At 49.9% G+C, this 12,507-nt stretch overlaps 1 protein-coding gene across 1 annotated transcript in view; it reads right to left on the reverse strand.

The window, feature by feature from the left end:
* The window catches only part of UNC13B (unc-13 homolog B), a 210,215-nt gene that overhangs the window by 173,482 nt on the left and 24,226 nt on the right, over window positions 1-12,507 (reverse strand). The window contains exon 2 of the mRNA XM_038742473.1: window positions 1,068-1,097. Coding sequence (XP_038598401.1) covers window positions 1,068-1,097 — 30 coding nt within the window. The remainder of the gene's footprint in view (window positions 1-1,067; window positions 1,098-12,507) is intronic.

Raw genomic sequence — 12,507 nt, forward strand, 5'->3', positions numbered from 1 at the left:
AAGGTGATACATCTTCCAGTGGAGGATGCCTATGGCTTCCCAAAGATGATCGATTATTAAGCTATTTCCAGGCGGACAGTTTCCACCCATAACTCCTCCTGAATTCAGACTTCACTAACTGCGAGCTCCCCATCTCCACTGGAATTTAGAACGCCCGGAAAAAGGTGAGGGAGCGAGAGACGATCTGTACTAAGCGCTTGGGAAGTACAAGTTGATACACCTAAGGTGATACATCTTCTAGTGGAGGATGCCTATGGCTTCCCAAAGATGATCGATTATTAAGCTATTTCCAGGCGGACAGTTTCCACCCATAACTCCTCCTGAATTCAGACTTCACTAACTGCGAGCTCCCCATCTCCACTGGAATTTAGAACGCCCGGAAAAAGGTGAGGGGCCGAGGGACGATCCGGACCCACGCCTTTCCCTTTTCTTTTTTGAAGAAAAGGCTTTGGGCTACTCTAACCACGTTCCTGAAAGTTCAGATGAAAAGGCACCCAGAGAGAGCAGAGAAATCCCAGCTGTGTCCAGAGCTGGTCTGGGGGAATCTTCGAGTCGCCGAGCAACGGGCAGCGGGTAAGGTGGTGAATGAAGGGCGAGAGACCTTGATTTACAATATCCTTCGGCAGTGTGGGCCCGGGGAAAGCGGGAGGAAAAGCAGGGGGCTACGGGAAGACAGCGCAGGTTGCCACGTGGCTACGGTACAGACCCAAAGAGCTCTGCGTGGCCGCTGGAGTAGACGACTGTCAGTCAAATTACACCCCCCGCCCCGCCGCCGGGGTCCGGCGACCCTGACCTGCCTATTCCCTCCCTCCCTCGGGCTGTTTCAGTCTGATCCCCGGGATTTCAGACCCATCTAGTGTGCAAACTGAGCGACCCCCCCCCCCGATGCTCCTGCTTACGTGTTTCTAGACCGTGAGCCCGCTGTTGGGGAGGGCCCGTCTCTATACGTTGCCAACTTGGACTTCCCAAGCGCTTAGTGCAGTGCTCTGCTCGATAAACACGGCTGAATGAATGGTTACCCACTGGAGAGGTAAAGCGATGGAGGGGAAGGAGGAAGTGAAGCTTACCTGCTGCTCCCTGGAACCTGGCTCTTTTAACTGCAAGAGAAGAGGAGACGCCGTGAGTGATCAGGCCTGGCCGCATTCACTACATTAATAATAATAATAATAATAATGGCATTTATTAAGCGCTTACTATGTGCAAAGCACTGTCCTAAGCGCTGGGGAGGTTACGAGGTGATCAGGCTGCCCCACGGGGGGCTCACAGTCTTCATCCCCATTTTGCAGATGAGGGAACTGAGGCGCAGAGAAGTGAGGTGACTTGCCCGAAGTCACACAGCAGACAATTGGCGGAGCCGGGATTTGAACCCCTGACCTCTGACGCCAAAGCCCGGGCTCTTTCCACTGAGCCACGCTGCTCCTCTGCTTTCTAGACTGTGAGCCCACTGTTGGGTGGGACTGTCTCTATATACTGCCAGCTTGTACTTCCCAAGCGCTTAGTACAGTGTTCTGCACACAGTAAGCGCTCAATAAATACGATTGATTGATTCTCTGTCCACATTACGTGGACAGGGCACGGATCTGGGAATCAGAAGGACCTGGCTTCCAATCCCAGTTCTGTCACATGTCTATTTTATTAATATGTTTGGTTTTATTGTCTGTCTCCCCCTTTTAGACTGTGAGCCCGCTGTTGGGTAGGGACCATTTCTATATGTCGCCAACTTGTACTTCCCAAGCGCTTAGTACAGTGCTCTGCACACAGTAAGCGCTCAATAAATGACTGATTGATTGATTGATTGATTGGAGCTCGGAGGGAAGGAGAGAAGCTGAGGGTCGAGGAGGGAAGCAGCATGGCCTGGTGGAAAGAGACGTGGGTTCTAATCCCAGTTCTGCTGGTTGCCTGCACTGCGACCTTGGGCAACGCACCTGCCTTCTCTGTGCCTCAGTTTCCATCTGTAAATACGGGGGCAGGCTACCCATTCTCCCTCCCGCTCAGCCCCGTGTGTTTAGAGTCCACGTCCCGTTTGCTTTCTTTGATCTACCACAGTGCTTGGGACACAGAAAGCGCTCAAATACCACCGTCACAATTATCACAATTACAAGAGCAAGGGCCGAAACAGAGAATCGTGCGGGAGACAAAGAAGCCCGATTAATCAGATAAATGAATTACTTGTTAAGCACTTAATCTGTGCCACTCACTGTATTAAGCTCCGGGATAATAATAATAATAATTACGGTATTTGTGAAGCGCTTACTCTGTGCCAAGCACTGTTCTAAGCGCTGTGGGGGAAACAAGGTGATCAGGTCGTCCCACGTGGGGCTCCCGGTCTCAATCTCCATTTTTCAGATCAGGTAACCGAGGCACAGGGAAGTTAAGTCACCTGTCCAAGGTCACACAGCGGACAGGTGACGGTTCCGGCATTTGAACCCACGACCTCCGACTCCCAAGCCCGGGCTCTTTCCGCTGAGCCGCGCTGCACGAGACCTGTCCATCTCATTCGACTCTGTTGCTTCCCCCCGCCGATACTGTATCTTACGGTCCACCTCCGCTGTTATAAACCGTAAGCTCTCCGAGGACAAGGGATCGCGTCTACGAGCCGTACTGTATTTTCCCAGATGCTCAGTTCGGGGCTCTGAGAAAGTATCGCTGCTCAGCGAGCGCTGCTGATCGATTCGTAAGAAGCTGCCACGCCCTGACCGACTGGAGCATCGTGGAATGGGGTTTGTCACAGCAGGCGGTGTGGCCTAACAACTAGCGTGGCTAGAGCGGGGGCCTGGGATTCAGAAGGATCTGGGTTCTAATCCCGGCCCCGCCGCTTGCCGGCTGTGCGACTTCGGGCCAGTGATTTTGCTTCTCTGTGCCTCAGTTTCCCCCTCTGCAAAACGGAGCTGAAGACGGAGCCCCACGGGGGACAGGGACCGCGTCCAACCGGATGTGCTTGTATCTCCCCTAGCGCTTAGTGTTGCACGCTTAACAAATGCCACAATTATTATTATTCTTCAGCTAAGCGCTGGAGTAGATGTAAGATAATCAGATGAGACATAGTCCTGACGGACCCCATCTGGGGTCTGAATAATAATTGTGGTATTTGTTAAGCACTTAGGCGCCAAGCACTCTATTAAGCGCTGGGGTAGCTATAAGATAAGCAGATCGGACAGGGTCCCTGTCCTACATGGGACTCAGCCTTGGGGTCTCAGTCAGAGCCAGTTTTGTAAAAGTGGGCACCCCATGTAAAGAAGTCTTGTTGCCCAGTGGATAGAGCACGGGCCTGGGAACCGGAGGACCTGGGTTCTAATTCCCTCTCCGCCACCTGTCTGCTGTGTGATCTTGAGCAAGTCACTTAACTTCTCTGTGCCTCAGTCACCTCATCTGTAAAATGGGGATTAAGACCGTGAGCCCTATATTAGACAGGGCTGTGCCCAGCCTGATTCCCGGTACCTACCAGAGTGCTTACATATCTATTCTATTTATTTTATTTTGTTAATATGTTTGGTTTTGTTCTCTGTCTCCCCCTTCTAGATTGTGAGCCCACTGTTGGGTCGGGACTGTCTCTATATGTTGCCAACTTGTACTTCCCAAGTGCTTAGTACAGTGCTCTGCACACAGTAAGCGCTCAATAAATGCGACTGATTGATTGATTGATTCCGAATCTAACGGGGAGGCGAGGCCAATCCATCAGTGGCATGTAGAACATTGCTCGGCACATGGTTGAGTGCTTAACAAATGCCATTATCAGTATTATTATGATTATCAATTGAGCACTTACTGTGTGCAGAGCGCCACACTAAAGGAAGATAGAAACAGAGGACAGGGAAGCTTTTTCTCCTTCAACATCCCTCTTCTGGTCCTTGCCAAGTGGCTTCCCCGCCCGAGGTCGGACAGGGGGAGAGGGCCATTTCACCAGGTGGCTTGGGGGATTTCAGTAGGGCTCGCCGTGGGCTGAGAACCCGTCAACCCGTCTGCTCAGTTGGGAGTCAGAGGTCAGGGCTTCTAATCCCGGCTCCGCCACTTGTCAGCTGTGTGACTCCGGGTGAGTCGCTTCACTTCTCTGGGCCTCAGTTCCCTCATCCGTAAAGTGGGGATTAAGACTGTGGGCCCCACGTGGGACAACCTGATTTCTTGGTATCCCCCCCCCCCCCCCAGCACTTGGAACATAGTAGGCGCTTACCAAGTACCGTCGTTATTATTATTACCAACGCTGCTCTATCGTACTCTCCCAAGCGCTCACCACAGTGCTCTGCGCATATCAAGTGCTCAATACACGTCACTGACGGGGATGAGGCCGGCACTCTGGAGGTGCCCGAGAGTTCACAGGCGAGATGTTCCCTACAGCGGCTTCGTTTTCCTTTCCTCTCCGTCGACTCCGACTCCCCCGGCATTCCTGAGGCTTCAACCCTCAGGCAAGAGAAGCAGCACGGCCTAGCGGGTCGAGCCCGGGCCTGGGAGTGAGAAGGTCCTGGGTTCTAATCCCGGCTCTGCCGGGTGACCTCGGGCGCGCCACTTCCCGGCTCTGTGCCTCAGTTAGCTTCGTCTGTCAAACGGACTGTGAGCCCCACGTGGGACGGAGATCGTGTCCAACCCCGTACTAGTCGCTTGTTTCTACCCCAGCGCTTAGCACAGTGCCTGGCACTTAGTAAATGCTTAACAACCGCCACCGCCAATGCAAGTAGCTCTGAGAGCCCACTACCCCGCATTTCTAGGAGCCGACCGTTGGCGAACGGGTGTCTTTGGAAGTAGCTCCCGGGAAAGGGAAACAAGGAAAAGCTACTGGAGGATCGGCCGCCTTCATCAAGTTGGCACAGATGGACCCGGCTGATTAAAATCAATCAATCGTATTTATTGAGCGCTTACTATGTGCAGAGCACTGTACTAAGCGCTTGGGAAGTACAAATTGGCAACACATAGAGACAGTCCCTACCCAACAGTGGGCTCACAGTCTAAAAGGTTAAAAGGTTTAAGATTAAAGATTAAAAGGTTATGACTCACTGCGCGGACAACGAAGTAAGGCCCGAGGTGGCTATCATTGGGACCGTCTGTATGGCAACGGATGGGGCATTTCCCAGAATGAGGAAAGACCAGAACCATCCGGGCCCCCGAGAGATGAGTCTCCAGCCCTGGACATCGGAAGGAAAACCGCTATCCCACTCTGCCGCAGTCTAAACGTTGAGCGGGCCGCTCTTGAAACCCACGGATGTCGAGAGCAATAGGGTTCGTACGATAAAGACAGAGGCTACTGGGGGTTTTTTGGTTTGCTTTTTCAATGGTATTTAAGCACTTACTACGTGCCAGGCACTGTACTAAGCGCTGGGGCGGATACGCCCGCTGGTGGGTCTCTCTATGTTGCCAACTTGTACTTCTCAAGCGCTTAGTACAGTGCTCTGCACCCAGTAAGTGCTCAATAAATACGATTGAACGAATGACTCATCGGGTTGGACATGGTCCCTGCCCCACATAGGGCTCACATTCTTAATCCCCATTTTACAGATGAGGTAACGGAGGCACACAGAAGCGACTTGCCCCAGGTCTCACGGTAGACAAGTGATGGAGCTGGAATTAGAACCCAGGTCCTCCGACTCCCAAGCCCGTGCGCTTTCCGCTACGCCACACCGCTTCTCAATTCAATGTCACGAGCGGGAAAAACGTGCAAAAAAGTCGCAACAGAGAGTGACTATTACCGGTTCCCGAAGCGGCAGGGCCTCACGGATACAGAGAAGCTGCGTGGCTCAGTGGAAAGAGCCCGGGCTTTGGAGTCAGAGGTCATGGGTTCGAATCCCGACTCCGCCACATGTCTGCTGTGTGATCTTGGGCAAGTCACTGAACTTCTCTGGGCCTCAGTTACTTCATCTGTAAAATGGGGATTAAGACTATGAGCCCCACGTGGGACAACCTGATCACCCTGTATCCTCCCCAGCGCTTAGAACAGTGCTTTGCACATAGTAAGCGATTAACAAATGCCAATTATTATTATTATTATTATTATTATAGCGCACGGGCCTGGGAATCAGAGGTATCTGGGCTCTAATCCCGGCTCCGCCTCGTGTCGGCTTTGTGACCTCGGGCAAGTCACTTGACTTCTCCGTGCCCCAGTCACCTCATCTGTAAAATGGGGATGAAGATTGTGAGCTCCCCGTGGGACAGGGATTGAGTCCGGTACGATTTGCTTGTTTCCACCCCAGCGCTTAGAACGGTGTCTGGCACAAAGTAAGCGCTTAATGAACACCATTATCGTGATTAATTTTGTTCTAAGCGGTCTTCGAGAGGAACCATTCGTACCTTAATTGGGTCACAAGTGAACACGGCCGTTCAGTAGCACCAGATTAAAAGGAAAATCTGCTCTCACTAATAATTAAATGAACTCACCCTGACGCTTTCCACCGTCCTGCCCAAGCATGATTAAACTGTGATGGACTCGGATCAAAATATCACTGACACCAAAAAGCAGAGGTGGTCATTACGCCGCACTGTGGGGGTTTCATTTCTGTTTATCCTTGCAGAAGAGGCATGAAAACACTTTTCAGTGGCCGAATCAATCTGTGCAGAAATGCTTTGTTCCTCGCTGTAGGTGTGATTAAGCTCAGGGTCTACACTTATCCTTCAATATATCATCATCAATCGTATTTATTGAGCGCTTACTATGTGCAGAGCACTGTACTAGGCGCTTAATATATCAATATATCCCACCAGAGTCAACAGAAAATTCATTTTTATTCTGGAATTGATAACACTGCCTGCTCCGACACTTAATAAATAATTAAGGGAAAGTAAAAAAAAAAAAAAAGTCGACACCAACATTACATAATTATTGACAGAGACATTCACTTTGCTCAACTTCCACCCAGAAAACAGGAGGCCTGAACTGCCTAGGACTCTAATCTATGCCCCCCAAGGTTGCAAAATACACAAGAATGCCTTTCTAGACAATCCCAGAGGAAAAGCTTTAGGCCAAGTTTATCTTGCAGAAATCAAGAGGGTTCTTGCCGTGGGAACAATGTGAAAAACAGATGCCCTTAGAGTCAGGCTAAGGATAGTAAAAGTCCTAATAAATTGGTATTTGGTAAGCGCTTACTGCGGTAGATACGAGCGACCCGTATACGGTTCCTGTCTTACGTGGGGGTCACGGTCTAAGGGGGAGGGAGAACAGATTTTTACAAGTGAGGAAACTGAGGCCTGGAGCAGTTAAGTGACTTAGCCGAGGTCACAAGGCAGGCCCGTGGCGCATTCGGGATTAAAACCCAGGTCTTCTGATTCCCAGTCCCGTATTCTTTCCACTATGCCTTATTGTTCCCCAAGGCGGCAAGAGGGTCCTGAATGCAACCCTGCCCCAACAGTCTTCAATCAATCGATGGCATTTATTGAGGATTTATAGGTTGCAGAGCACTGTACTAAGCCTTCTGAGCTAACAGACACTTGGAACGGGGCACTACACACACACAGTAAATCTAGGCATCGGGTTCTTTAAGCAAGATAATTAGCATTTTGCTCATTTCCCAAATCCCCAATTCTGTGCCGGCGGAGAGAAGCGAGGGAGGAGAATCAAACCATCAGAGGTGCTTATCGAGTGCTCGCCGGATGCAGAGCACTGTACTAAGTGGTGAAGGGAGTACTGCAAAAGAACCCAGATTTTAAAAATCCATTGGGAAAGCCAGGAGGGAATGAAAGAGGTCGCCCGAGGCCAGCCCCCGGCACGCCCAGGACAAGCGGATGTCTTCTGTTCTTCTAAAAATCTCGAGAGCCGAAGAATCTACAACCCTCCCGAGGAAGTGGCCTCTTCCAAAGGTTAAGTCACTTGTCTAAAATAGCCCGTTCTCCCCCAGTGCATGTTTTTGTAAACATGATCGGGATGGAACAATACCGGAGGATTAGGAAATGTTGTTTCCACGGTGCATACCTGGATAAAATGGGATCCACAAAGCGACACAAACAGATGTGGTTACGGCGCTTACTGAGCGCTGTACTGCGTGCTTGGCAATAGATGATAATTCATTCATTCATTCAATCGTATTTACTGAGCGCTTACTGTGCGCAGAGCACTGTACTAAGCGCTTGATAATTATGGTACTTGTTATGGTATCCTGGTGCTGCCTGGTACTGCCCCACTTTTTTGGGCATTACTTTTCTTTTCTTTAGATAATGTTTGTTACACGCTTACTATGTGTGATGCACTGTTCTAAGAGCTTGGGGGGGATTTTTTTTTTTTTACTCTATTTATTTATTTAATTTATTTGTACATATCTATTCTATTTATTTTATTTTGTTAGTATGTTTGGTTTTGTTCTCTGTCTCCCCCTTTTAGACTGTGAGCCCACTGTTGGGTAGGGACTGTCTCTATATGTTGCCAATTTGTACTTCCCAAGCGTTTAGTACAGTGCTCTTCACATAGTAAGCGCTCAATTAATACGATTGATGATGATGATGATGATGATACGAGGTGATCAGATGGTCCCACGTGGGGCTCACAGTCTTCATCCCCATTTGACAGATGAGGTAACCGAGGCCCAGAGAAGTGGAGTGACTTGCCCAAAGTCACACAGCTTCCCCAGGGAGCGAGGGACCGTCCCTCTTGCCGAAAACCCAGGGCTTTGTACGTTGGCCCCGACCCCCGCTCCGGCGGGGATATTCACGCTGGAGGTGACGAGGGGCAGGGAGGGCTCCTCCCTGAACACTGAGTCAGAGGTCACGGGTTCAAATCCCGGCTCCACCAATTGTCGGCTGTGTGACGCCGGACAAGTCACTTGACCTCTCTGGGCCTCAGTGACCTCATCTGGAAAATGGGGATTAAGACTGTGAGCCCCTCGTGGGACCCCCGATCGCCCTGTAACCTCCCCAGCGCTTAGAACAGTGCTGTGCACATAGTAAGTGCTAAATAAATGCCATCGTTATTATTACTATTAGAGGAGAGGGCACGGACTTAGGGTCACGTGGCAAGTCGATTAACTTCCCGGTGCCTCAGTTTCCTCGGCTGTAAAAATGGATTCCATACCTGAGCTCCCTTCCCTACAGACCGTGAGCCCCCTGTGAGACGGGGCCTGGGCCCATCGCGATTACCTTGCATTCATTCATTTCATTCAGTTCAATCGTATTTATTGAGCGATTACCGTGTGCAGAGCACTGTACTAAGCGCTTGGAAAGTATAATCCAGCAACAGTGTATCTGCCCGAGTGCTTAGCACGGTCCCTGACACCCAGTAGGCACTTCACAAATACCACAGCGACGACGATGATGTGAAAGCTGTCGCATCAATGGTCTCATTTGAACAGACTTTGCGAATAGGTTTTCTAGCAGCAAAAAGTTATTTTGAAGAAGATGATCGGTTTCATTTTTCTTTTCCAAAGAAGCATTCCCTACCCAAAGTAATCTAGCTCAAGAAATAACTCTCACGGTCAGATTTCCAATCGGAAGTTATGAAGCAGCGGGGTCTAGCGGAAAGAGCACGGGCCTGCGAAGCCTGAGGATCCGGGTTCCCGGCGCTGCCGCTTGGCTGCTGTGTGACCCCGGCCCAGTCACTTCACTTCTCTGTGCCTCAGTTACCTCACCCGCACGGACTGCGTCCGTCCTGATTATCTTGTATCTATCAATCAATCGTATTTATTGAGCGCTTACTGTGTGCAGAGCACTGTACTAAGCGCTTGGGAAGTACAAGTTGGCAACATATAGAGACAGTCCCTACCCAACAGTGGGCTCACAGTCTAAAAGGTCTAAAAGTCTATCCCAGCTCTGGCACGTAGTAAGCGCTTAAAATATACCGTTAAGGAGAAAGCGTAGATGTTAAATTACAAATTGAACCGGAGACTGGTTTGTGCTGCTTTTCTGGTCACTCGAGTTTGAGCCATTTATTACCAGCGCTTACTGCTTCTGCCGCTTCCTGTGGAAATTATTTTACCTCACAACTGACCCCTGGGAGAGACTACCAACATCACAAATTGACACACAAGGCAGCGGGTTAGAAAACGCGCTCGTCGGCTCTCTTATCGGTGAGAAAATATAATAATGCTAATAATAGCATTTATTATGCGCTTACTACGTGCCAAGCGCGGTTGGCCATTTCTCCAAAAACCAACAGAGCCGACTGGCTAAAAGAAAAAACCTCACAACAAAAGATAAACAATAAGCAGTTACGTCAAACCTCAATTAGCCCACTAGCAAAACCAGTGACTAATTCTAAAGTCAACACACTGGAGGCTATAATTTAAACACGGGCCCAGGGATGACTACTTTTTCTTTTTAATTTTTTTTTTTGCTAAATAAACACACCTGAAGAAGCCAAAGCAAGAGTTTACCTCAACACACGAGGAGACTGTCATAGTAACCGCCGGTCAAAAATCATCCCAGCTTGATTACCCAGTCGGTCGGCTGCGGATCCCGCAGCTCTGGCCCCCTGCTTGGTCAGCCAACCGTCCTGATTGAGGGTGTACAGTGTGCAGAACACTGTGCTAAGTGCTTGGGAGAGTGCACCAATACTAGCAGACTCATTCCCCGCCCACAGCACGCTTACAGCCTGGAGGTTGTCCAGGGATGAGACGCTTCCACCCGGAACGTCTCCGCTAAGTGTTTAACACAGTGCTCTGCACCCAGGAGGGGCTCAGTAAATGCCACCGATCGATCGGAATCCACCGGATTCCCTGAGAACCACCGGGAAGGTTGCATTTGAACGCGATCCCGACCCTTCGGAGACAGGTCCCTGGGAAGTGTGCCATCAACATGATGCAGTGGATAGAGCCCAGGCCCGGGCGTCACAAGGTCATGGGTTCTAATCCCACCTCTGCCACCTGTCTGCTGTGTGACCTTGGGCAAGTCACTTCACTTCCCTGTGCCTCAGTTCTCTCATCTGTAAAATGGGGATTAAGACTGTGAGTCCCCCGTGGGACAGCTTGATTACCCTATATCTACCCTAGCGCTTGACACATATTCATTCATTCAATCGTATTTATTGAGCGCTCACTGTGCGCAGAGCACTGTACTAAGCGCTTGGGAAGCACAAGTTGGAAACATATAGAGACGGTCCCTACCCAACAACGAGCTCATAGTAAGCGCTTAACAAATACCACAGTTATTATTATTATTCATTCATTCATTCAATAGTATTTATTGAGCGCTTGCTGTGTGCAGAGCACTGGACGAAGCGCTTGGGAAGTCCAAGCTGGCAACATATAGAGACGGTCCCTACCCGACAGCGGGCTCAAAGTCTAGAAGGGGGAGACAGAGAACAGAACAAACCATATTAACAAAATAAAATAAACAGAATAAATATGTACAAGTAAAATAAACAGAGTCATAAATACGTACAAACATATATACAGGTGCTGTGGGGAAGGGAAGGAGGTACGGCGGGGAGGCCTTCCCAGACTGAGCCCTTTCCTTCCTCTCCCCCTCGTCCCCCTCTCCAGACCCCCCATCTTACCTCCTTCCCTTCCCCACAGCACCTGTATATATGTATATGTTTGTACATATTTATTACTCTAGTTATTTATTTATTTTACTTGCACATATCTATTCTATTTCTTTTATTTTGTTAGTATGTTTGGTTTTGTTCTCTGTCTCCCCCTTTTAGACTGTGAGCCCACTGTTGGGTAGGGACCGCCTCTATATGTTGCCAATTTGGACTTCCCAAGCGCTTAGTACAGTGCTCTGCACACAGTAAGCGCTCAATAAATACGATTGATGATGATGGAGAGGGGGAGGAGGGGGAGAGGAAGGAGGGGGCTCAGTCTGGGACATTATTATGGCCAACCCGATCCGCTCGTATCCGCCCCATCGCTTAATACGGTGCCCGATGAACAGGAAGCGCTTAACGGATTCCCTGAGTATTATTAGTCTAAAATCAATCAATCGTATTTATTGAGCGCTTACTACATGCAGAGCACTGTACTAAGCGCTTGGGAAGTACAAATTGGCATAGCTAAAACAAGGAGAGTTTGGCCGCTGACTCTCGACTTCCAATTCCTCACTCTCGAACTGAGACCGTGGGCAGGGTGCCCCGGCGACAGAGGACGGGGCGGACACGGAAAAGCGCAGGGACGCGAACCGCAGCTCTGCTCGGTGGTTTCTCCGCCGAAGAACACGGGCCGGCAGGGAGAGGGGCTTCGGAAACGGCCCGCCGGCCACCGTGCCTACCGGAGTTCGTTCTACGGTGGTCAATCGATCGCCACTCCTGGGGCTGGTGGGCAATGATCCCTGCCCGTGAGGTGCTTAAAAAGAACACTGGGATATTTACGGAGCGAGTTGTACCTTCAGTGGTTTTTAAAAAAAAAAAAATCACAAGAAAAAAAAGGTCAAAGACCCCCAGCGGGTCACTTTTGGCCGGTAGACATCCTTTTAAACTCAGCGCTTAGAACGGGGCTCGGCACATAGCTAGGCGCTTAAACAAATACCATAATTATGGTTACGCACTTAAAACCAGCAGGGGAGTGGAAGGGGAGGACCCCTAAATACATTGACAGTCACCCCACCCTATGTTTTGCTGCTTCCCCATTTGTAATTATATCAGTGTTTGTCGCTCCTCAAAGACCG

Source organism: Tachyglossus aculeatus, unplaced genomic scaffold, assembly GCF_015852505.1.
Source record: "Tachyglossus aculeatus isolate mTacAcu1 unplaced genomic scaffold, mTacAcu1.pri scaffold_12_arrow_ctg1, whole genome shotgun sequence".
In the NCBI taxonomy this organism is placed as follows: Eukaryota; Metazoa; Chordata; class Mammalia; order Monotremata; family Tachyglossidae; genus Tachyglossus; species Tachyglossus aculeatus.